We start from the raw sequence: 26,171 nt of genomic DNA, 5'->3' as shown, positions 1-26,171 counted from the left end.
GGCCTGACGTCATTTCCCTGATTGCATCTCTCCTGATGTCTGAATCTCTCGCTGCTGAGAGGAGAGGGGAGGAGGGAAAGGAGAAGGGAGGGGGAGAGAGGAGAAAGCTGTGCAGGCTCATGACATGCCCTGAAGGATTTTGCAGAGAGCAGGAAATCTGACACAGATTTGTTTTCCACAGAGGACTCAGAGCAACAGTTCTATTAGTCTTTATGACTTAGTTTTTACCTTTCTTCTCCTTTAAATAAAACAGGGATTGTTTGTCCACATATTTAGTATATTCAAGCTGGTCAACTATGTCAGTTATCAGCATGTCCTACATGCACTTAAATCTGATTTATTAAAAATTCTACTACTTCACTACCTGAAACTACTTCACTACTACCTGAAACTTTTGCATTGAAGGTTAAAAAATACCAAATGGTTGACCTTTTATTGGCCACCACTGGAATCACCTGATTGTAGCTGGGAATGATGGGAGCTAAATCATGGAGCTGGCTACTGATCTTGTATGAACCATAGAAAAAAGGGAAAGTTGGGCTCATCTCTAAATTTTAAACCATTAGGTGTGGGTGCAAAGAGGCTGTGATAATAAAATTCATATAGATAAAGACAAGAAGTCATCTTGTAACAATACCTGATGGACTAGTGAGGTGGTGGGGACGCCCGCCTCTTCATTGTGTGTGCTGATGTGCTCCTCTTCATGGTTTGGTGCGCGGAAGTTGGTGCGCACCAGCCTGTGTTAACTGTGAAACAGCAACCCTCTTCCTTCTTCTGTCTTTGTGCCAGTGGTTTTCTCCTAACAGGAGCACCAGCTGGGGTATAAGGTAAACAATTACAATCACTGGTGTGTGCCTAACATTTTGGCACCCCCAGTGATTGTAAAATAAAGTGAAAAGGTGAAAACACCACTTTTTTAACATTTGTTTCACTGCAATTGTAATGAGATAAAACACTAACACCCACAAGAGGTCATAAGGGTGAAGACACACAGAGCTACTAGTAGCAGCTACTTGCTGATCATTTACTGATAACTGTGTAGATGTTTGTTTTACCAGAGACAATTCTCAGTATTGTCTATGGCTGGGTATTTTCTGGAGTTTAGTAGCCATGAAAAAGTAGCTACTACTAGCAGCTCAGTGTGTTTTCACCCTAAATGCTTGCTTGGAGTACGACACACCATAAAGGAAATAAAGTACACAGCTATAACCAAATGCCCAAAGCATGAAACATGTAAGGAGTCTTTGGTCATGCTTTTAGAATACATTGTGGCTATTTTTCTCCTTTTACTGTATATGGAGATCTGCTCCCTATAGTTGAAGGATTAGGGCTTGACAGCTGGAACCCGCAGGTTTAGTGGTGAGAAATTAATTATCCTAATTTACATTATACCTGGTGGCTGGTAAAGATAACCCTAATTAGATAATAATGGTCATGTTGATGTCCCACTATTTCATGTCTTAATGCAAGAAACAAACATCTTTTTTCTACATTTGTGCACTACGTTTGATTAAAATAATAAAACTGACAGCAATTCTGGGAGTTTATAATGCACACATTTGCTGTCTTTTATACGTACAGATACATAGTGAAATACATCTCAAATGACCGTAATTCTTGCTAACGGGTGTTCAACTTAGTCGAAAAACAAATCGCAAATTTTTTTAACATATAAATAAGTAGTTGCCCAGCTAAATCAACAAGCATGTATTCTATAACAAAGTTCATAATAAAAGGAATTCAGGTCAAAATAATATAGTTTATTACCATAAAATTAGTTTAATAAACAATTGGACTTAACATGGTCTATGTGCTGATATTTAATATTGACATTTAGTAATTCTAACTTTAAATAGAAATGATTTCCTTCTAAAAAAAAAAAGCTCAAATTCTAATGTGGCAAAGACAGGGTTTTAAAGTAATTTTAACCATAATTACAAATAATGGCATAAAGAAAATTGCCAACATTATTGCTATTCCCTAATGCTTGTTTGACATCTTTCAAAGGACAGCTGAAAGGCTGAATACTGTGCTAATTTAAAGAAGAAAACTGTAATGGAAATCTGAAAAGGTTTGCAGGATAAGAGTCCCCGCTTGCTTTTCAGAAAGAAAAGTTAAACTTACTATGGGGAAAATGTGCGTATTCTTAAATGTGTCTTAGAAGATAAATGCAAAATATATATTGCATTCTACCACTGACAAGATTTGCCTTGTAATAACTGAATAATGCTATTACCCTCAATTCGATTTGCAAACAGCAATTTTGTGATATGAAAAATTTCTGATGAACCATAAGCTTTCAACAGATTCTATAAGAAAAATATGAATCAGCCTCATTTCTGTACTTTTCTTTCACCTATATATATAGTCTTAATTCTAGTATTTCTATATAAATGGTTCTACTGACATCTACAGTACACGCATGGTAAAGCAAGACTCAGTCATAATGCCCTGCACTGCTTTAGTTTGTATGCTGGACTGAAAACACAATACATAAGCCATATAATGCTATTCTCCTTTTAATGGCAGCAGCAGATGGACCACATCTTGCTTTATTTAATTCTAGTTTTAAGTAAAATGCATATATAGCAACTGGAAGAATGAGCTTGAATGGTTTCTTCTGACCCACTGGGGAAGAGAAAAAATGGGGCCGAGATAATACTTTCAATAGCAATTACAGTCACTGTAAATTTGTAATTTCTGTATAATGGAGAGTTGCTCAGAACTACAAAATCTTTCATTAGGCAGTATTTTATTTTAAGATTTACATCTACTTTAATTTCTAGGGAGGTATTAATGCTGGACCTTAACCATAACCCCCAACTGTCCCGCTTTCTGCGGGACTGTCCCAGTTTTAATAGCGCATCCCGCTGTCCCGGATAGTTCAATGAATGTCCCGCATTTCCGTAATAGCTGGCTGGAGCTGGGTACGGCTCCTTCTTCTGTGGCAAAAGGCCCTTTTAGAGGGTTGCGCCCCATGCGTATTGACGTCACACGTACGCATGGGGTGCAACCTTATAAAAGGGCCTGTTGCCGCCGCAGAAGAAGCAGAGCGGGATAAGAAGAAGAAGGAGGGGGCATTGTGTATGGGGGCTACTGTGTATGGGGGGGGTACTCTCTACGGGGGCAATTGGGGGCACTGTGTATGGGGGGTACGGTCTATGGGGCAATTGGGGCAACACTGTGTATGGGAGGGCAAAACTGGTATATAGTTATAACTCACATAACTGACTGCCTTTTCTCTATATTTGTATTTTATATGTAGGAGTTGCTATTTTGTTTTCCTTAGGTAGTACAGTATGAGGGTATAGCACATTTTGCGTCTGATCCCACCATTTCAACTATATAGAAGGAGTGTGGCCATAAAAGTGGGTGTGTGCATGCCAAATCTTTTTGTCCCTCTTTTCATTTTTCAAATGTTGGTAGGTATGCCTTAACAACAATAAAAAGTTAATGAGAACAGTTGATACAATGCAAGGTTTCCTTTTCAAGTTGATAATACTCTATATATCATATACCTCATAGGCTTTGTAGCTGTATTTAAACCATATTTACTGAAAGTCTGGTTACTGAAGAAACTGCTATTAAGTCATAGCAACAAATCTAAAGGCATTATACATTAAAGGACAAGGAAAGGTTAATATAAATTAAAAGTAAGTCTAAAGGCATTCTTTTTAAGTACTTACTGCATATCTAAATTCCCAGATCCCTGCTTCCTTCTCTGAGATATGGCGCTGGCAACCTACAGCAGTGTGAAGACTCCAGTGACATTACTGAAATCTCTCTCCCCTTCCTGTAGTAGCAATGCACATGTGCGTAACTTGATCCTGTCTCCTGTTCTGAGCTACACATATCCACCAGCCAATCAGAAGCAGATCTGCCGAGGGGGGGGGGGAATGAAACACGTGCAGTATGAAGCAAGGAGGGAAAGGAAGAGAGAATACCTTTTTAAAGATGGCTGCCTGTTTAAGAAAACAGATAGAAAATGTGAAGTAAGTGTGACTGAGTAAATATTTGATTAGGTGAGCCAAAAGTGTGGCGTTTTTACTAAACAATAGGAGGACTATTGGGCAGTATGCTTTTTAAATTTTGACTTGCATTCCTTTAAACACAATGGTTAATTCACACTAATGATTGCTATTTCATGTCATGTAGTTCAAATGCCCTGCACTGCATGTATTTCATATACAGTACATGACTGTGACAATAAAGTTTTGCTTTTTCGTAGGTGCTGTTTAGTTATCCTATACATTTAATTTCTTCTTTTTCTCACACGCAGCAAAATGCAGCTTCAGTCAGCATAAGGGTTGTCCCCTTGGGTATTTCCCACTCTGTAGCACGCTGTTATTGTAAGGGTCACCACAGGGGTACATTAATAACTATAAATACAACAGGGATCAGTATAAACAGGGAGTCTGCTTGTCTATGGTTGCCATTAAAGTGATACTGACACCAAAAAATTTATTTTAAAAATATGAACCTACTTCCAAACCTACCTATAGGTCATGTTGACTGTTTTTTCCTAAAAGTCCTGTTTCTCTACATAAATCCTACTGAAGATCCTGAACCCGACTGTCTGACAATCCGACTGTAGCTTCTCAATCTGTCAAAAGGACTACATAATAAACTGGGAGGATTCAGCTTGCTGTTTGCTTTAAAGAGCTCCCCCTCCCTCCCTCGCTCTTCGCATCACATTGTGAACTAAATAGCAGGCAGGACTGATCTTTCCATTGCCAGCCTACTTCAAATGGCTGACCCCCCTCTCTGCTCTTCCCACTAAGAATTAAATAGCAGGCTAGCTTAAGCTTTCCCGTGCCTGCCGGCTTCTAAGGGCTCTCCCTCCCCCATGCCCATTACACATAGACATTGGAGCTGAGCTTGTCACATACTGGCAGAAAGCAGAAGGGGCGTTGCAGGTTTGTGATTGGGCATATTTATTCACGTGGGAGGCATTTAAATAAAAAACCCGGAAGAGGGGAACAAAAATGGCTGCTCCGTGGGTCTGTAATTCGTGCTACCATTATGAAGCGAAAAAACTTTGCAGATTTAGTTTGTAAGGAATTTAAAGCTGATACAAATTAAAACACAACAGCAGGTGTAAAAAAATTTTTTAATTGCCTGTCAGTATCGTTTAATATACCACAACTGGTACACTAGTTCTCAGCCCCCTTTGCATTAATGATTTTCTTATCCCCAAAAACTGCCCTCTGCAGGCTATGAGACCAAATAAGAGGGTTGATTTCACATTTAACCTTCATACACATATATAGAACCTTTTGCTATAACAATGTAGTATATAGTGCCCTCTAAAGGGAATATTTAAATGGCACTAGTATGAAATGTAAATGAGTGCAAATGCAAAAAATGAGTAAAGTGATTGTGGAAAAATGCCAAGTTTTATTTGTATATCATGAGTACTACCTATATGGCTTTAACCGAAACTAGGTTTTACATGTTAAGAATGTATGTTGTTCTTTAATATATAGCAAATCACTAAAGGTAAAGATTCCAGCATATTAGTTGTATCCATAAAACAATGACTTATTGTTCTGCTATAGGTTATACTGCTGTAGTGATAGCTAATGATAGTGACAGCTAAACCTGCCAGCATTCTCACACATTATTTATAAATAACTGGGAACATAAAGCCAAGGGTAGCACCACATATAGTTCTTGATTTTTTTGAGCTTTGTAACTGTTACTGTACAAGCCCATAACATGACCCGATTGTTGGCCAGGGGTCAATTAAATATTTAAAATGTTAGCAGCTACAGTACAAATTGATAATTTGTCAAGTAAAACACTTCAAGGATACACCCACAGTTGCAGAACTCGTCTATTGGATGACTAAAGCTAGGATGTACAATGCTAGACAGTATAGACAACACATTTTTCATGCATGAAAGAGTTTGCTTATACAATCCATGATGTTCACATTATGGCACTTAAGATATAAAACATACAGACTTTACATTAGGCTGATGATGAGCCAGGGGAAAACTCTAAATGAACATCCAATGAACCATAAAGAGAACGCAGCACATCCAGAACTTTCTCTTGAATATAATCCACCTGCTCAGAAGGGCAATAATCATCCAAACTAGACCTAGAAGAATTTAAACAGATACAAATAGACATAAATTTATAAACAAATGAAGCATAGGAGGCCATATTTAAAAAAAAAAAAAAAATTAACCAGTCTACTTATTTATATAAAACTATATAAACTAATAATCCAAAGGGTAGAGTGCAGTGCAAAGTGCAAGTGCTCCATGGATGGGTCCTAAGGGAAGCAGTCTTGTAACTATGTGTATATGACTTGAACACTTGTGCTTATAATATTAATATAAGAGGCCTTTTGTATTTACTAGTAAAACATACTAAGTGTATAGGGATGTTCAGCATCCAATACAGGAATTGAAAATAATGCACAATTCCATGCTCACTCACCTAAGCAAATCATATTTAGAAGGCAACAGAAGTGGGTACGTTCTTTAAAAGAGGCATACTTATTTCAACAAGCCAGGAAATGTAAGAGCTTAAAGGAATACTGTCATGAGAAAACATGTTTTTTTTTCAAAATTAGTTAACAGAGCTTCTTCCAGCAGAATCCTGCATTGAAATCAGTTTTTAAAAAGCGCAAACAGATTGTTTTATATTTAATTTGGACATTTCACATGGGGCTAAACATATTCTTAATTTCCCAGAGTGCCACAGCCATGTGATTTGTGTTCTGATAAACTTCTGTCTCACTTTTCTGCTGTGCTGCAAGTCCCCAGCAGCCAATCAGCAGAACAATGTGAAGGTACCAAGATAGCAGCTCCCAGAAGATATCATAGTTACATGGAAGCAGGAGAAACAATACCTTATCTGAAAGCAATTCCAATGTGTAGTGCTGGCTCCTTCTGAAAGCTCAGACTCAGGCACAATGCACTGAGATGGCTGCCTACACATCAATATTACAACTAAAAAAATAAATTTGTTGGTAAAAGAATAACATTTTATTTGGTAGAGTAAATTATTTGCTATGTAAACAGTGTAATTTAGAAAAAAAAAGTATACCATATCATGACAGAATCCTTTTAATTACTTTTGCAGGGTGAAAGATTTAAAATTGGCTGCTGAATACCATAGGTCCATAGAAATCATTCAAATGGAAAATTATCAACATAGCAATGTAGGTTAAACACAACACAGCCAGTGCTAAAGTGCTAAGCCTTCGGGAACTACTTTCTACTATTGCCTCACTGGGAACCAGGTGGACTGAATATGGTCTTTGGTGCTTTCAGTGACTACTTTGAGAAGGGGAGTCTTTTATTGCTAGAGATTACTTTTTTACACTAAACAGGTATTCCCAAAAATATGGTGTATTCTGCATAGGTGCCCAGCAGACCAGATAGCAGGAGTATAAGCAAAATTCTTTCTTTTAGGGTGATTAGGCTGATCACAAAGAGGCAAGGATCTGAGTCATAAAACAGTGTAGTCCAAAATGACATGTTTTATTGACTTTAGTAAATTGAATTCTGGATTTCCAAAACAGCCTGAAATGCACTTAGCTCATTAGTAAAGTGCATTGAATAAACTACCAACAAGCTCACTTAGGCGCACAGCCTGCACACAATAATGCACAATGCTCCACCTAACAGAACGTGTCTTAGATTTAGTGTAGTGATTGGCCATCACTGGGCAAACTGGAATGATGGTACCTAAGGAGGATGCAGAAAAGGAAAGTGTGCTTGTAATCTTTAACATTTAAAACAGAGAGTCACAAAAACTAACTGTAATTGGGCTATGTAATAAAAAGCACTAAGATTGCCCAGGTGCACTAACCCATAACAACCTACCAGCAGGTAGATTTACTGGGAGAGAGTTCCCAGTGCGGGCAGCCATGTTGTCAAACTTGCACACAACTCGCTCATTATGCACGTGTGTGACATAGGAGGGTAAATCACATCCACCTCTCCTACACAAGGCGTATGCGCATAATGAGCGAGCCTCCCAAACGACATGGCCGTCTGGACTGAAATGTTGAGTAATAAACCTTTCTATTTTTGCATTTACATTTAGTTCACAATTCTTAAAATCCTAGGAGTAACATAGTAAGTTAGGTTGAAAAAAGACATACGTCCATCATGTTCAACCATAATGCCTATATATAACCTGCCTAACTTTTAGTTGATTCAGAGGAAGGCAAAAAAAACCCCACCTGAAGCCTCTGAAGTGCCAAGTGCATGAAACAGGTTGGAGAAAAATGACACTACATCCTGGCAGAAATCAAGAGGTTGTGAACAAGCATCTAAAAACTGGATTTTTTTCTATTACATCTGACATTTAAACTAGATGACTAAAGCCTCAAGGTCAATAGCATCACTGTTTTTCCATTTAGGTTAGTATGAATAACCTCAGTAATGGTTAAGTCAAGGGTATGTTCAAAGAGAAAGGGCTATGTTACTTTGAAAGCATTGTCTCCTTAGAAGCAAACAAACATTTCCAGAGAAAGTAAAGAAAGCTCTTTTCTTTACAGTTGAAGGATACATGGCTGTTTTAGACTACATTCACAGGGCTACTTTTATAATACAGGTATTGGACCCCTTATCCGGAAACCCGTTATCCAGAAAGCTCCGAATTACGGAATGCCCGTCTCCCATAGACTCCATTTTAATCAAATAATTCAGAATTTTACTGATTTCCTTTTTCTATGTAGAAATAAAACAGAACCTTGTAATTGATTCCAACTAAGATATAATTAATCTTTATTGGATGCAAAACAATCCTATTGGGTTTAATTAATGTTTTATTGATTTTTTAGTAGACTTAAGGTATTGAGATCCAAATTACGGAAAGACCCCTTATCCGGAATACCCTTGGTCTCGAGCATTCTGGATAATGGGTCCTATACCTGTACTAATTAAAAGACACAATCCAAAGTTAAATATTAATATTTATTTTAGTTATATCAACTTGTTTTTTTATTTATATAAATACATGACAAGCAGTCTTCAAGGCACTCCATATACACACCCCCTTATATAGTCATTTTGAACATAGATATAGTTTTAATGATGCCTTACAAAGTCTTTTTCGGTTTTCCGAATAAAAATATACAGTCATGGCCAAAAGTTTTGAGAATTACATAAATATTGGAAATTGGAAAAGTTGCTGCTTAAGAAACGCGTGCAGCCATCATTGCGTTGCATAAAAATGGCTTCACAGGCAAGGATATTGTGGCTACTAAGATTGCACCTAAATCAACAATTTAGGTTCAATTCTTGTTAAGAAGGCTTCAGGGCGTCCAAGAAAGTCCAGCAAGTGCCAGGATCGTCTCCTAAAGAGGATTCAGCTGCGGGATGGGAGTGCCACCAGTGCAGAGCTTGCTCAGGAATGGCAGCAGGCAGGTGTGAGCGCATCTGCACACACAGTGAGGCGTAGACTTTTGGAAGATGGCCTGGTGTCAAGAAGGGCAGCAAACAAGCCACTTCTCTCCAAAAAAAACATCAGGGACAGATTGATCTTCTGCAGAAAGTATGGTGAATGGACTGCTGAGGACTGGGGCAAAGTCATATTCTCAGATGAAGCCGCTTTCCGATTGTTTGGGGCATCTGGAAAAAGGCTTGTCCGGAGAAGAAAAGGTGAGCGCTACCATCAGTCCTGTGTCATGCCAACAGTAAAGCATCCTGAGACCATTCATGTGTGGGGTTGCTTCTCATCCAAGGGAGTGGGCTCACTCACAATTTTGCCCAAAAACACAGCCATGAATAAAGAATGGTACCAAAACACCCTCCAACAGCAACTTCTTCCAACAATCCAACAACAGTTTGGTGAAGAACAATGCATTTTCCAGCATGATGGAGCACCGTGCCATAAGGCAAAAGTGATAACTAAGTGGCTCGGGGACCAAAACGTTGAAATTTTGGGTCTATGGCCTGGAAACTCCCCAGATCTTAATCCCATTGAGAACTTGTGGTCAATCCTCAAGAGGTGGGTGGACAAACAAAAACCCACTAATTCTGACAAACTCCAAAAAGTGATTATGAAAGAATGGGTTGCTATCAGTCAGGATTTGGCCCAGAAGTTGATTGAGAGCATGCCCAGTCGAATTGCAGAGGTCCTGAAAAAGAAGGGCCAACACTGCAAATACTGACATAAATGTCATGTAATTGTCGATAAAAGCCTTTGAAACGTATCAAGTGCTTGTAATTACAGTGGCTTGCAAAAGTATTCGGCCCCCTTGAACTTTTCTAAGAGAATATTGGGAGCAACAACACCATGAAGTCCAGAGAACACACCAGACAGGTCAGGGATAAAGTTATTGAGAAATTTAAAGCAGGCTTAAGCTACAAAAAGATTTCCAAAGCCTTGAACATCCCATGGAGCACTGTTCAAGCGATCATTCAGAAATGGAAGGAGTATGGCACAACTGTAAACCTACCAAGACAAGGCCGTCCACCTAAACTCACAGGCCGAACAAGGAGAGCGCTGATCAGAAATGCAGCCAAGAGGCCCATGGCGACTCTGGACGAGCTGCAGAGATCTACAGCTCAGGTGGGGGAATCTGTCCATAGGACAACTATTAGTCGTGCACTGCACAAAGTTGGCCTTTATGGAAGAGTGGCAAGAAGAAAGCCATTGTTAACAGAAAACCATAAGAAGTCCCGTTTGCAGTTTGCCACAAGCCATGTGGGGGACACAGCAAACATGTGGAAGAAGGTGCTCTGGTCAGATGAGACCAAAATGGAACTTTTTGGCCAAAATGCAAAATGCTACGTGTGGCGGAAAACTAACCCTGCACATCACTCTGAACACACCATCCCCACTGTCAAATATGGTGGTGGCAGCATCACGCTCTGGGGGTGCTTCTCTTCAGCAGGGACAGGGAAGCTGGTCAGAGTTGATGGGAAGATGGATGGAGCCAAATACAGGGCAATCTTGGAAGAAAACCCCTTGGAGTCTGCAAAAGACTTGAGACTGGGGCGGAGATTCACCTTCCAGCAGGACAACGACCCTAAACATAAAGCCAGGGCAACAATGGAATGTTTTAAAACAAAACATATCCATGTGTTAGAATGGCCCAGTCACAGTCCAGATCTAAATCCAATGGAGAATCTGTGGCAAGATCTGAAAACTGTTGTTCCCAAACGCTATCCATCTAATCTGACTGAGCTGGAGCTGTTTTGCAAAGAAGAATGGGCAATGATTTCAGTCTCTAGATGTGCAAAGCTGGTAGAGACATACCCTAAAAGACTGGCAGCTGGAATTGCAGCAAAAGGTGGTTCTACAAAGTATTGACTCAGGGGGCTGAATAATTACGCACACCCCACTTTGCAGTTATTTATTTGTAAAAAATGTTTGGAATCATGTATGATTTTCGTTCCACTTCTCACGTGTACACTACTTTGTATTGGTCTTTCACGTGGAATTCCAATAAAATTGATTCATGTTTGTGGCTGTAATGTGACAAAATGTGGAAAAGTTCAAGGGGGCCGAATACTTTTGCAAGCCACTGTATATTTCAGTACATCACAGAAAAAACTGAAACAAAGATCTAAAAGCAGTTTAGCAGCAAACTTTGTGAAAGCTAATACTTGTGTCATTCTCAAAACTTTTGCCCACGACTGTACACTTGAACACTTGAGCATACTGCCCGTGAAAGTAATTTACATGCAAGTTTATCTTGGGAATAAATGGTGTGACATTAACTAGCTTCTAAACGAGCTCTAATAACTCTAACGTAACCTTCCTTCACCGATTATTTTCCGAAGCATCTTTGTTACCAGGAAATTGATTTGACTGAAAGAAAACCACTTTCCCATCACTCCAAACTGTAGGGAACTTTACCTGGCTGTTCTTAGCTTTTCTCTTTAGTCTGTATAAGTATTTTGGTGATAAACAAACAGCTGTGCCCACTTAACTAGTGTCAATGAGAAATTAATTCTTCATGAACAGAACACTTAAAAGCACAATTCTGAAATGCAGTCATTTAGTATGTATGAGGAAAATGGAGTACACAGGAGCAGCTGCTTTCTTTTTCAGCTTGATGGGGATGCCTGGGCTTGGCTTCAGTCTAAAATGCATTAAATGTTGGCAGGCAAGTGGCACACAAGATCTAATATGGCATTGTTTTGTATTTTAAAACAGGGTTACCCAGTTTGCAGTGCAGTTTTGGTCTCCTGTATTCAAATGTACTTAAAGGAGAACTAACCCCCCCAACCCCCCCTCCCCTCCCCCCTGGTACCTGCCCACACAAAAATTCCATTAAATAGTGTTCCTACTTGTAGACCGGTCATAAACATACAGATGTGCACAACAGTTCACAGGCGTCATCCTCTGCTTGACCCTCTTCTGACAGTTCACAGTGTGAAGGATGGGTCTGAGTGAGGCTCCGCCTGCTCTTACAGGCTCATGTAAGCAGAGTAAATGAGGAGGATCTGAACAGGCGTATTTACGACAGGATTAAAAATAGGAACACTTTTGAATGGAACACACTGTGTGGAGTGGTAGCAGGAAGGGGTTCCAGTGGATGCCAGTTGAGTGGGGTTTAGTTCTCCCTTAAAGGAGAAGGAAAGGCTAAGTCACTTGGGGGTGCCAAAATGTTAGGCTTACCTTGTAACCCAGGCTGGTGCCTGGGTTACAAGGTAACGCACCAGCCCGGGTTACCTGCAGCGAGCGCGTCCTCCTTCCGTGTTCGCGCTTGTGCAGTAGAGTGAAAAGCCGAACTTTAATAAAAAAGTTGGCTTTTCACTCTATTGTGCATGTGCCAGCCCAGCAGAGCATACACGGAAGGAGGAAGCGCTCACTACAGGTACCCCAGGCTGGTGTAGTTTTCTACTAACAGGGCACCAGCCCCGGGTACAAGGTAAGTGGTTAAAGTCACTTGGGGTGCCTAACATTTTGGAGCAATTAAGCTGGTAAAGCATACAGAAAAAAAGCTGGGAATGTTTACCCAGGAGAAGAGGCACTTAAGGGAGGACTATGCATAAAAATATATAAACTCTTTGGTGTTTTGGTGTATTATTCACCAGTAGACCCTTCCAGCAGACAGAATGGTATCCACACGGACATCTAAATAAGGTTTCCTGTAGTAAAAGCTGTGAAATTCTCTCCTTAATAGGGTTGTACTGGCAGATACATAAGATAGCACACCGCACCACCCCCCCCCATGTATACCTGGCTGCCTGCACCCGGTGCGCTGGCATTCGGCGTGCCGATGCACCCCCCCCCCCCACTGTGTACCTTGCCCGTGTGTACCATGAGCGCCAGCAGCCGCACCCTCCCCCGTGGGCACCTGCAGTCGGCGCTTGCCGTGCCGCCGCACCCCGCGGGTTGGGGGGGGGGGGGGTGACACGCCGAATAAAAGAAACCAAAATTCTAAGCAGCTTTGCAATATACATTTATTACAAGTTTGTAATGGTTTTTGAGTTATTTGTATTTATAATTGCTATTAGAAGCAGTGCTTGCCAGTCCTTTTCTATTCTCTGCCCTGGTGGCTCAGACTGTTGAAACATTGTAACACAAGGCAGCAGACTGACAGACCTGTATTGCTTAAGAAGCAAGACCTTTGCAACATTGTTTAAAGTGTAACAACCAGGAGTTCAGCAAATGCTGCTTTCAATAGCAATTACATTTACAAATAACATTTAAAGCGCTACAAATTTTTAATTATTTCATATTGGAAAGTTGCTTAGAATTATGTTTTCTTTCATTATGCAAAACATTATTTTTGGGGTTGACATGCCCTTTTAGACAAATAATGAAGACCAATTGCAAAGTTGCTAACAGAATATTCTATAGCATGCTAAAGTTAACTTAACTAGCAAACCACCCCTTTAAGCAGCACCTTTTAATAAGATGACTGCAAATTGGAAAGGATTAAAAGAACATATCGGTGTAAAAGTGTAACTGCGCAAAATACAAAAATGTTTTCAATATAGTTAGGTAAAAATGTAATCTTTAAAGGCTAGAGTGGGCAGATGTCTAACATAATAGCCAGAACACTACTACCTCATTTACAGCTCTCTAAGCTGTTAGCATTCATTAACCAATCAGTGACTTGAGAGGGGGCCATATAGAACATGTTCAGTTAGTTTGCTGACCTGCATGCTCACAAACTAACTGAACAGTAATGTTTCATGTGCCCCCCCCCCTAATGTCAATGTAATGACTAACTAAGAGGTTAGAGAGCTGAAAGCAGGAAGTAATGTTCTGGCTATTATGTTGGGCATTTGTGCACTTCAGCCTTTATAGATTGCATTTTTGCCTATTTTACCCAGTTTCATTTTTACACTGACCTGTTCCTTTAGAAGATGTATTAGCAAAACTTATGGAGCTTAACTGGGACATAAGAGGATCAAAATCATAACTGTATCTTATCTGTTACCTGGCTAGTGTCACGAGTGTTGGCTTTGGAAGGCACGTTAGGAGATTTTTTACAGATTGCAAAAGTCCCTCAATCTCAGTCTCTGTACTGACATGGTGTGGAAGCTCTGCATAATCACAGGTTAGACCAGCTTGGTGAATCTGAAAAAATTATTCATGGAGACATATGAATAAAAGCTTCATAATAACAATCTACAGTAACAATCATTATTAATACAACTGTGTAAATTGCTGCCAGTGTATATTTCTCTATGGAACTGTCTCTTGCTAAAGGATTAGTCACAAACTGTTTAAAATGTAGCAGTGCATTCTTTAGCAAATGGTATATGCCACAATTACAAACATTTTCTTGCCACCGTGATTAATAACCCCATGGACAGGTGCTATTTAAAAACTGCATTCTTAAATGAAGTTCAGCAATGGATGCTATTTTTATATAAGGCATCACAGGACTTTGTAGCAGCCATTCATTACTGCAGACAGTCTGGCTCATGGGCAATAAAAGGTTCTGTACACAGTCAGGCTGTGTTTACAATCTGCCACAAGTTCCTGTGCTTCTGTACACAAAAAGCAGGCAAGCGGCCTAGTTCTTACATTGTGCTCCGGCTGTGGCAATAACAGCCTTCAAATTAAGTCTGCCTGTGACTTTACCATTTCTTGTTATATAATTAAGCCCTAAAGAGATTGTACAGGTATGGGACCCCTTATTCAGAAATTTCCGTATTACAAAAAGGTAATCTCCCATAGACTCCATTATAAGCAAATTATTCTAACTCTAACCTACCATAACAGAACTCACAAACTGAATGCACAATACACACTTTTAACATTACATGTTTGGTAATGTTTAATGTGATAACTCTATCAGGGCATCAGAAGTTGGCTATGTAAACTTTCTAAGGATTCTTTGAAGAGAGCTTTAATCTATGTATGGTGCCAGATTCATGGGGAGAATGAATGACACTTAGCTCATTCACTTCAAACATCAGTAACATTCATATGGAAATACTGCATCAGCCCAGTGCATACAAGTAATGAAAAAGCAATGTAAAATAATATACCATTTCATAGTCCGGGGCTTCCATCCGACTTTTCAAACTATGAACGAGTTGGACAAGAGAGTTCATTCTAGAAAAGGGTGGGCACAAATATAGTTGATACTGACAAATATAAGGATTCATCTTCAAGTTTGGGCAACTGTGACCCATGACATTGAATCATCAGTTAGATTTTAGTTTTATTTTGAGGTTTAGTAGCAAAACATTTCTTATAGATGGTTACATGTCAAGCCTTGGGCATGTTTAAACATAAACTTCTCACACAAAAGTTTCTAGAAATTTTTCTTAATGTTCTGATGTGTTGTATCAGAAGTAGAGGTAGAAAAACAAAGCCACACAAAGCTACTTATCACAGCTACTAAACCCCAGAAAATACCCTGCTATAGACAATACTGAGAATTGCCTTTGCTAACACACACAGAGATAATTATCAGTAAATGATCAGCATTGTCTATTTTAGGAACCAATGACAAGGAGCTGCTACTAGTACCAAATTGTGTCTTTATCCTAAGGGCAGGGGTACATGGGGAGATTAGTCACGCCGCAACAAATCTCCATTGTCCCTGCAATGCCATCCCACTGGCTAGAATGTAAATTGCCGATGGGATGGCATACACTGCGCCGCAATCTGCCGAAATCGCCGAAGTTTCCTCTCAAGGCAACTTCGGCAATTTGCGGCGCCATGTATGCCATCCCACCAGCGATTTACATTCTAGCCGGTGGGATGGCATTGCTGGGAGATTAGTTGCACCACAACTAATTTCCCCATGTGTCACAGCCCTAAAAGTAATTAGTCACTGCTTCTTTTTTACTCTTTGTAGATTAATATATTCTTACTCTCCCTTCCATAGTAACAACGGATAATGTGTCCTTCCAATAACTTGTTACAATACAATACAGGTTAATTTATGAAGTTTAGATGCCAAAGAAAAAATACCACATGCACACATAGGCTTCTGTACTATGTCTTCTTTTTTCTTCAAAAAACTACTGACACACAAAGCCGAAGGAAGACTAGCCCCTAACTTTTTATAATTCTTAAACTACACAAAGTTTTGGGGGTATAATTAAAAGCTGGGGGCTAGTCCCCTTTGAACTGTCATACTGTGATGTCACTCAATGGCTACTTAAAAAGAAACTATACCCGAAAGCAATGTAGGTAAAAATATATTGCATAAATAAGCTCATATGTAAAACCTTGCTTCATCTAAATAAGCCATTTTCATATAAATATACTTTTCTAGTAGTACAGGCATGGCATCCCTTATCCAAAAACCCGGTTTCCAGAAAGTTCCCATAGAACTTCATTATAAGCAAATACAGGTATGGGACCTGTTATGCAGAATGCTGGGGACCTGGGGTTTTCCGGATTTCCGTAATTTGGATCTCCATAACTTCAGTCTGCAAAAAATAATTTAAATATTGCATAAACCCAATAGTCTTGTTGTGCCTCCAGTAAGGATTAATTATACCTTAGTTGGGATCAAGTTTCAATATGCATGCGTGTACTGGTCTATTTTTAACTTTATTATGACAACCCATACCATGCACCGCCGCAACTACTCATTGGTGTGGTGTGGATGTATGTGTGTAGGTATGTGGGTATATATATATATATATATATCAGCACTGTGCATCATCGTGTAAGGGTTGAACTTAATGGACTACAGCTGCAGTTAAAGCACAATTGCATGTGTTTAACATATCAGACACAACTGCAGCAAGCGCAACTTTCTCTGGCGGAAGCAGAAACAATGTATTATTGGTAAAGGGGATGCTGATTTGCAGCAAAAATTGCACTTAGCACACTGCACTTTTGTTGGCAAATAAGCCGTAATGTCTCAAAAAACAAGGAGCTTGTTATTTAATAGGTTATTAACTGTGGGGTTGAAAACCCAAATATTTTGCAGATTGAAGTTTAATTTTATGTTAACATGTTCGAAGTTTTATTACCAAAAAATAACTGAGACAGAGTAATGCTACATTACATTAATAGTATAAATTTATAACAGACTTCTGATTACAGTAAAACATTTGAAACTTATTTACAGCCTGGGAGAATTAAAATGATCATATATAGTACCATGAGGTGAAAAAGACACTATGTTCAACTACCTTAAAGAAATATATGGTAAAGTTATTTTTTAATATTCATACCCAGGATTAGAAGCCCATCTTTGGACAGTCTCATCACTGTCATCTTCACAGAAATCTGCAAAAGCGGCTTCTAGGTCCTCAAGCTGATGAACGCGGTTCTCTACACAATCTACCAATTCCTCCTGTAAACAAGTATACCATAAGTTCCCTCTACAGTTACTTTTGTGCAGATAAATGCATATATTCATATAATTAGTATAAATACATCTCTGCTTTCTTTAAGTGTTCAGTTAGGAAGCTAGCTTAAAGATTATAACAAAGTAAAACACAGATATACTGAGAATAAGAAAAGACCAGTGTACAAAGTTTTCAATAGAAAGACCAATGAGCTGTCTGACAGCTCACATACAAGATACATGGAGGGTGTATTTTTTCTGAATCCCAGTAATACTGGCCTATACAAGTCCAAATTTGGTGGGGCGATTTAGACTAAACTGCGAGACTATAATGGCAGGTCATTTTAACAGACCAACCTTTAATCCTATGGTAAATGCATAATGACTCCAAATATAATAACCATAGTGACAGTATTTTTATTTTGTTAAAGGAGAATTAAACCATACAAACAATGTGGGTAGAAATGTATTTTATACACTTAACTTACTGCACCAGCCTTAAAGGACATGTAAACCCCCGTGTGAACAGCCTCTTTGAAATCTTTAAATACCTGCCAGTCCAGTTGTTCAAAGACTGCAGTATCCCCTTAATCTTTTAGGATTTTGTCTCCTCTTCGAACCCACTCGGTCCACTCTGTTAGGAACTGACTTTGGCTCTTGACTTACTGAGCATGTTCAGTTCTTCTCAACTCAGGTTACAAAACACACCATTCCATTATAGCATCCAATGGAGAGAGGGCACTGATGGTTTCCACAGAAACTCTGCTCTAGTTAAGCTAAGCTTAACCATTGCAAGGCACAATGCAAGCAGGACTTTTTATCAAAGTAAGTTTTGCCTGTGTAAGCCTGCATTCTTTATTGCATTACCTTTACAGCACACATGTGGTGTTTACATATGTAAATGTCACTGAAGATGTGTGGGAGGGAAAATGGCCAATGGGTGAAAGCTGCTATTTGTTTTAGGAAAATGTAACTGTGCTGGCGAACGAAAGGGTTATAATGCAATGCAAATTATGCGGTTTGGATGAGGGAGATGGGCCTAACTTATAGACATTATACATGTAGTGTTTACATGTCTTTTAAATGTGCTTGTACATAGCGACATAGTACCAAAATCATCTAGGCTTACTGACTACACATCTACAACTGTGAACTAACAAAACAACAAAGACAAAAAAGAACAATAGACAAGAAAACTACACGTGTACCTCTAAAGAATGCACACTAGGCCTTTTGAAGCTGTACAGCTCTTGTAAAATTTTATACTCATCCTGAAAGATATAATATTAAACAAGGTAAGGAAAGAACAATAACTTATGACATGCAGGTTGAGCACTGAAGACAACGAAGAAGCAGAAAGTATGCACTGTACTAGCGTAAAATTTGACAAAGGAAAATAATACAGCAGGACATAACTTCTTGCAGAAGTGAAATATTTAATAAAAAAGCAAAACTCACTAAATATTATTCTTCTGCTTATGTATTTGTACTGAATTCTCCCAATAAAACAAGTCAATTATCTTGTTATAATGGATGATTTGGGGAGAACAACAGCTTTATAAATATGATATTTATTCTATAACACTTTTTACACTGTTTTCTTTCATCAAATATTTTGGACAGCTTAGTAAATATATTCTCAAGTCCTACATTTCTAAGCTTTCTACAAAATGATCAGAGTAAAGCTTAATAGTACATATGTACTTAATAGAATATGTATTTGAATATGCATGGAATATTCAAAGAAAAGGACACTTCAAATAACTACAGCATCCTTATAGAATGAACAAAATGATGTAACCTTTATGAAAGCAATGAACCCGTTTAATAGGAAAATATTATATGATATATATATATAAAATATTATATGATATATATATATATATAAAATATTTCCTATGATATATATATCATAGGAAAAAAATCACTGAGCTCTGTAAAGAAAGTTCCCATAATGCCTCGCTCCTGCACCAAGAACGGTATACATGCGCAGTTTGTAAGACTATGAGGAAGCTTCCTGCTGATTGGCTCAGATCACACATTCCTAATGGGGGAGGAGGGAGTTCTTAGCATTCTTGAGGGAGGGGAAGCAGGAGAGAAGAGAGAGCTGCGTGTCTCTGGCACAGGAAAAAAAAACCGACAAATCCTGTTTCTTTTGACAGAGAACTCTCTCGTTCTGAGAGTGCTTATCACTGTTTTTACATAGACCTTTCTTATAAAGCTTACTTAGTTTTTACCTTTCCTTCTCCTTTAAACATTTAAATTGAAAAGAAATCATGAATTCTGTGTAAAATATAAATACAAAAAGAACTGGGTTATTTGCAAATTATTTAAACCCTATATTTAATAGAAAATAGTGCAAACAAAACATAGCACATATTGAAACCAAGGAATTTTCTAGCATTCTGAAAAATATCTGAAGGTCCCAAGCCTTATTATTATTATTATTATTTACCTGTATAGAATCTATTATCCGTTATGCTTGGGACCTGGAGTTTTCCATAAGATAAGATAAGAGATCTTTCCATTATTTGAATAACCCTACCTTAAGTCTGCAAAATATAATTTAAACATTGAATAAATCCAATAGAATTGTTTTGCCATCAATATGGATTCATGTAGCTTAGTTTGGATGAAGCACAAGGTACTGTTTTATTATTGAGAAAAAGAAAATAATTTAAAAAATAAGAAGAATGGGCTCTATGAGAGAAGGGTTTTCCTTTAATTTAGCGGTTTCTAGATAAAGGATCCCAGGATAGTTTTGAATTTGTTGCCCCCAGCAAGTTTCAAAGAGGTTGGGACATAGACATATTTTCTTGTTGCATCACCTTTCTTTTAACAACACTGTTTGGGAACTGAGGAGAACAATAGTTTTGAGAGTGAAATGTTGCCTCATTCTGCCCTAATATAGGATTTCAGCTGCTCAAGAGGTCTTCTCAAAGGTCTCCATTGTTGTATTTTTTGTTACATTGTGGCAGGTCTGGGCAGCAGGCATTCCAGTTTAGCACCTGGAGTTCTTTTTTACTAAGCTGTGCAGTTGCAATATATGCAGAATGGCATTATCTTACAAAAATAAAACATATACCAGTAATAGTGTTTCTAAAGCAAAAACACCAGTTTTACCAGTACCACTTTTTTGGTAAATAAATAAATAAATCCTAATATGGAGTATGACTACAAATGTATGTTATATACTGACCTTAGGGGGCTTCTGATGCAGAATACACTGGTTTCTGAGCTACCATGTAATGTGAATCTGAATTAAATCAAACTTGTATTATAACTATTATAAGCATGTGCACTGAATCAGCAGAAAGGACAGGGAGATACTAGGGGCATCTTCTGAGGCACAGATCATTACTGTGGCTTTCATGGCCTTGGGAATGCTGCCGCCAACTTACTACAGCAGCTGCAACTTCCTTCCACCCCAATCTCCATAACTGAGCATGAGTGAAAAATCCCTTAGGTCTAGTGGGGTTAAGGATAACATGCTTTCAAATATACAAACAAGTGCGTCATCAGACCAGCAGGAAGGTCATCCCTATTTTAGGCATGTTTACTGTAAAATGGTAAACTTGGTAAACATGCACGAAAGCTGACTGGGAAGCAGGGGGAAGATATCTTAGAGATTTTCGTGGCATCAGCCAGCTCCATGTCTTGATTACTGGTGGCAAAGCATTTCCTGCACAATTACAGCAAACATGAAGTATTGATTGATTGAGTGCAGTAACTAAAGATGCCTTCAGATTAAACAGATACTTTTTTGAAAGTAACTCTTCTGAATAACAAAAGAAAGCTAAAAAAAAGCTCCTCCCACAAATCTCTCTCTTTAAACACCAGCCCCAATGCATTTGAAGAATACAATTTCCCCCCTCCCCCACTCCAAATGGAATCTCAAATTTCTCTACTAAGTACAGAAATGTGGGACTATCCATTGACAGAAGAAAACTTTCCTTCACCACGCACAGCACATGGATGAGCAGCCACAGTCACCTTAGGGAACCGAGTATGGCAAATTTATTTTTATTTTGTGAGTTACTGTTTTAAAAATACAATACGGATAATTAGCATATTCAAATGGCAATAGGTTAAATGGCTATTATAAATAATAGATAGCAACGTAATCATTCACACAGTTATAGCAGACCAGTTTCAAACTTTATTCTTAATCTAATACTTAGACCCTGAATGTACAATGGAGACTGCACAATCTACATATTCACTGAAGAGTACTTCACTAACTGATCATTTATTTAATCCTTCCTACCCAGTAAGTCACTACAAGCTTGTGAGTACTTAACAAACTTAAGTCCCTCAATGCTTTTAGGACTGACTATGTATGTCACAGGATACACAGCAACTTACATTATTTTCGTCACTGGTGTTTTTCTAACAAACCCCAAGAGGTGTACAGCTGGGTCTTTACAATTTTGCTTTGAAACCAGTTCAAAGTCAGAAAACCCTGCTTAGTACTAATTCATACATGTTATCCTACAACAAGACTCATATGAGATTCTCTCTGGTCTGCATGGAAAGGCTGGATTTGTGAGGAATAAAAAAATCAGGCTCCATCTAGTGAAAAGTATGCTCTGCAGGTTATTAAATGCTCATTCCTTTTAAGAACATGCACTATAAACACACTGATGTGAAGCAAGACATTTATGTTCCCCTAAGGCTCAAAAAATGCAGCCAGCTGTCAGTGCTATGTGCTGATGCTTGTTGATAATAATTTACAAATAGGAAACCTACACAAAAATCATAAACCAAATCTAGTCTACATGAGGTCTGGTGTTGCTCACTTCCATTTTGTTATTGTATAACATTTAACGGCACCTTTAACTCTTTTACTGCCAAGCACGTATGGCATACGTGCTGGCAGTAAAAGGGCTTAAACGCCAACGACGTGTCTCATACGTCGTTGGCGTTTAAGCGCTGCCCTCTGCAGCGGCGGCATGTGCCGCCGCTGCAGAGGGCTTCTAACAATGACAGCCCCCCTGGGCAATGTGCCAGGGGGGCTGTCATCAGGGTCCTGCGAGCCGATCGCTCGCAGGACCCTCCAGGAAGCAGCAGACGCGATCGCATCGCGTCTGCTGCTTCCTCCCTCTCCCCCAGCGCAGGCCCAAATGAGCAAGGAGCGATCGGGTCTTCAGGAACAGGTAAGGAGTTTTTTTTTTCTTGCATTTACACACTTTTACACACTTATACACACATTTACATACATTTATACACACTTACATACATTTACACACACTTACAGCACACATTTTAGCATTTTTTTATTTTTTTCATTTTTCACACTTTTATACACTTATTTACACTCATATACACACTTACACACTATCACACAACTTTTACACATGTACACACATGTATACACAAACACTTTGGTTTTTTTTTGTTTTGCTTTTTTTTTTTTTTTTTTCATTTTACCACTTTGTTTTTATTTTCTTTTACCTAAAAACTGTTTATTTTGACAGCGTAACTATTGGATCAGATATTCTGGCCACTAATTACACTGTCATGTAACTTATTTTGTTGTTTCACTGATTTGCACAATTTTTGTGGTTTTATCACATTTTATCCCTATATAAGTGTTCCTGATCTGTTTTTAGCGTAGCTTTGCCAGGTGTAACTTTGGTGTACAAAAATAACTTTACCTATTTTGAATTCATCAGAATGTGTACTTTCCAAAAATATATGGTTTTCTGGGGGTCACTGTATAGTTAGGGGAAGTTTTGGCACATAATACACTGACAGGGGGCTCTGTGTGCAAAAGCTGAGCTGGCAGGCGAGAAATCCTTATGCGCTATTTTCATTTTGGGTTCAGTACATACCGCAGACTTTGGTATATCTATGCATATTGGGCATCAAACTGTTCAGTAGGCCTCTGGTGTTCCTATTTGGGGTGACTTGCCTTTGTACGCAAGAAATTGTGTGAGATAAATGCGGCAAATTGCAACATTTTTAGGCGATTTTCTGAAATGTCATAAAAACCGATAACTTTAGGAAAGCTTTGCGGCTTGGTACTTTGGTGTAGAAAGGACTCTTTACCCTTGTTGGATTTGTCAGAATGTGTACTTTCCAAAAATATATGGTTTTGTGGGGGTCTCTGTATAGTTAGGGGAAGTTTTGGCACATAATACACTGACAGGGGGCTCTGTGTGCAAAAGCTGAGCTGGCAGGCGAGAAATCCTTATGCGCTATTTTCATTTAGGGTTCAGTACATACTGCAGACTTTGGTATATCTATGCATATTGGGCATCAAACTGTTCAGTAGGCCTCTGGTGTTCCTATTTGGGGTGACTTGCCTTTGTACGCAAGAAATTGTGTGAGATAAATGCGACAAATTGCAACATTTTTAGGCAATTTTCTGAAATGTCATAAAAACCAATAACTTTAGGAAAGCTCTGCAGATTGGTACTTTGGTGTAGAAAGGACTCTTTACCCTTGTTGGATTTGTCAGAATGTGTACTTTCCAAAAATATATGGTTTTGTGGGGGATCTGTATAGTTAGGGGAAGTTTTGGCACATAATACACTGACAGGGGGCTCTGTGTGCAAAAGCTGAGCTGGCAGGCGAGAAATCCTTATGCGCTATTTTCATTTAGGGTTCAGTACATACCGCAGACTTTGGTATATCTATGCATATTGGGCATCAAACTGTTCAGTAGGCTCTGGTGTTCCTATTTGGGGTGACTTGCCTTTGTACGCAAGAAATTGTGTGAGATAAATGCGACAAATTGCAACATTTTTAGGCGATTTTCTGAAATGTCATAAAAACCAATAACTTTAGGAAAGCTCTGCAGATTGGTACTTTGGTGTAGAAAGGACTCTTTACCCTTGTTGGATTTGTCAGAATGTGTACTTTCCAAAAATATATGGTTTTGTGGGGGTCACTGTATGGTTAGGGGAAGTTTTGGCACATAATACACTGACAGGGGGCTCTGTGTGCAAAAGCTGAGCTGGCAGGCGAGAAATCCTTATGCGCTAATATCATTTTGGGTTCAGTACATACCGCAGACTTTGGTATATCTATGCATATTGGGCATCAAACTGTTCAGTAGACCTCTGGTGTTCCTTTTTGGGGTGATTTGTCTTTATCTGATCTTTATCAAGAAATTGTGAGAGATAAATGCGGCAAATTGCAACATTTTTATGCGATTTTCGAAATGTCATATAAATCTGCAAACTTAGGAAAGCTTTACAGCTTGGTACTTTGTAGCAATAAGAAATATTTACCCATTATAGATTCGGGGGGATGTGTATTTTCCAAAAATATATGGCTTTCTGGGGTGAATGTACTTTTTTTGTAGCATTATCCCACATAAAGGATGTAAATGTGTTGATTTTGCAGGAGCTGAAATGATAGATCATATGGGGGTATGTTCCCATTGGGGCCCCTACATGCCACATACTTAGGTAAACCTATACATATTGGGCATCAAACTGTTCAGTGGACCCCTGGCGTTCAAATTTAGGGTGTTTTATCTTGGTACCTAACACTATGTGGGAGATAAGATGCTGCAAAGTGGAAGCTTTGAGGGGATTTTTGGAAATGTCATCAAAATTGCTAACTTTAGAAAAGCTGTGCGGCTTGGTACTTTGGAGTAGAAAGACATGGGTACCCATTTTAGATTCGGGGGAATGTGTACTTTCCAAAAATATATGACTTTCTGGGGTGAGCGTACTTTTTTGTAGCTTTATCCCACATATAATGATGTAAATGTGTTGATTTTGCAGGAGCTGAAATGACAGAAATGACAGTATATATGGGGGTATGTTCACATTCGGGCCCCTACATGCCACATACTTAGGTAAACCTATACATATTGGGCATCAAACTGTTCAGTGGACCCCTGGCGTTCAAATTCAGGGTGTTTTATCTTGGTACCTAATGCTATGTGGGAGATAAGATGCTTCAAAGTGGAAGCTTTGAGGGGATTTTTGGAAATGTCATCAAAATTGCTAACTTTAGAAAAGCTGTGCGGCTTGGTACTTTGGAGCAGAAAGACATGGGTACCCATTTTAGATTCGGGGGAATGTGTACTTTCCAAAAATATATGGCTTTCTGGGGTGAGCGTACTTTTTTGTAGCTTTATCTCACATATAATGATGTAAATGTGTTGATTTTGCAGGAGCTGAAATGACAGAAATGACAGTATATATGGGGGTATGTTCACATTCGGGCCCCTACATGCCACATACTTGGGTAAACCTATACATATTGGGCATCAAACTGTTCAGTGGACCCCTGGTGTTCAAATTCAGGGTGTTTTATCTTGGTACCTAATGCTATGTGGGAGATAAGATGCTTCAAAGTGGAAGCTTTGAGGGGATTTTTGGAAATGTCATCAAAATTGCTAACTTTAGAAAAGCTGTGCGGCTTGGTACTTTGGAGTAGAAAGACATGGGTACCCATTTTAGATTCGGGGGAATGTGTACTTTCCAAAAATATATGACTTTCTGGG

At 38.8% G+C, this 26,171-nt stretch overlaps 1 protein-coding gene across 7 annotated transcripts in view; it reads right to left on the bottom strand.

Moving 5' to 3' along the window:
* Positions 1-5,096: 5,096 nt before the first annotated feature.
* The window catches only part of c5orf22 (chromosome 5 open reading frame 22), a 57,419-nt gene continuing 36,344 nt past the window's right edge, over positions 5,097-26,171 (bottom strand). For 6 of the 7 annotated variants that reach the window (XM_031903331.1, XM_031903330.1, XM_031903332.1 and 3 more), the window contains 5 exons: positions 18,913-18,975; positions 17,589-17,710; positions 15,435-15,501; positions 14,375-14,514; positions 5,097-6,106 (listed from right to left, as the gene is read on the bottom strand). In XM_031903331.1, coding sequence (XP_031759191.1) covers positions 5,974-6,106; positions 14,375-14,514; positions 15,435-15,501; positions 17,589-17,710; positions 18,913-18,975 — 525 coding nt within the window. In that variant the 3' untranslated portion in view covers positions 5,097-5,973. The remainder of the gene's footprint in view (positions 6,107-14,374; positions 14,515-15,434; positions 15,502-17,588; positions 17,711-18,912; positions 18,976-26,171) is intronic. The other variant, NM_001011092.1, reaches the window with a different exon arrangement.

Source organism: Xenopus tropicalis, chromosome 6, assembly GCF_000004195.4.
Source record: "Xenopus tropicalis strain Nigerian chromosome 6, UCB_Xtro_10.0, whole genome shotgun sequence".
NCBI lineage: Eukaryota > Metazoa > Chordata > Amphibia > Anura > Pipidae > Xenopus > Xenopus tropicalis.
Note: the sequence above shows the minus strand (reverse complement) of the source record. Positions and strands in the feature narration are given on the sequence as shown.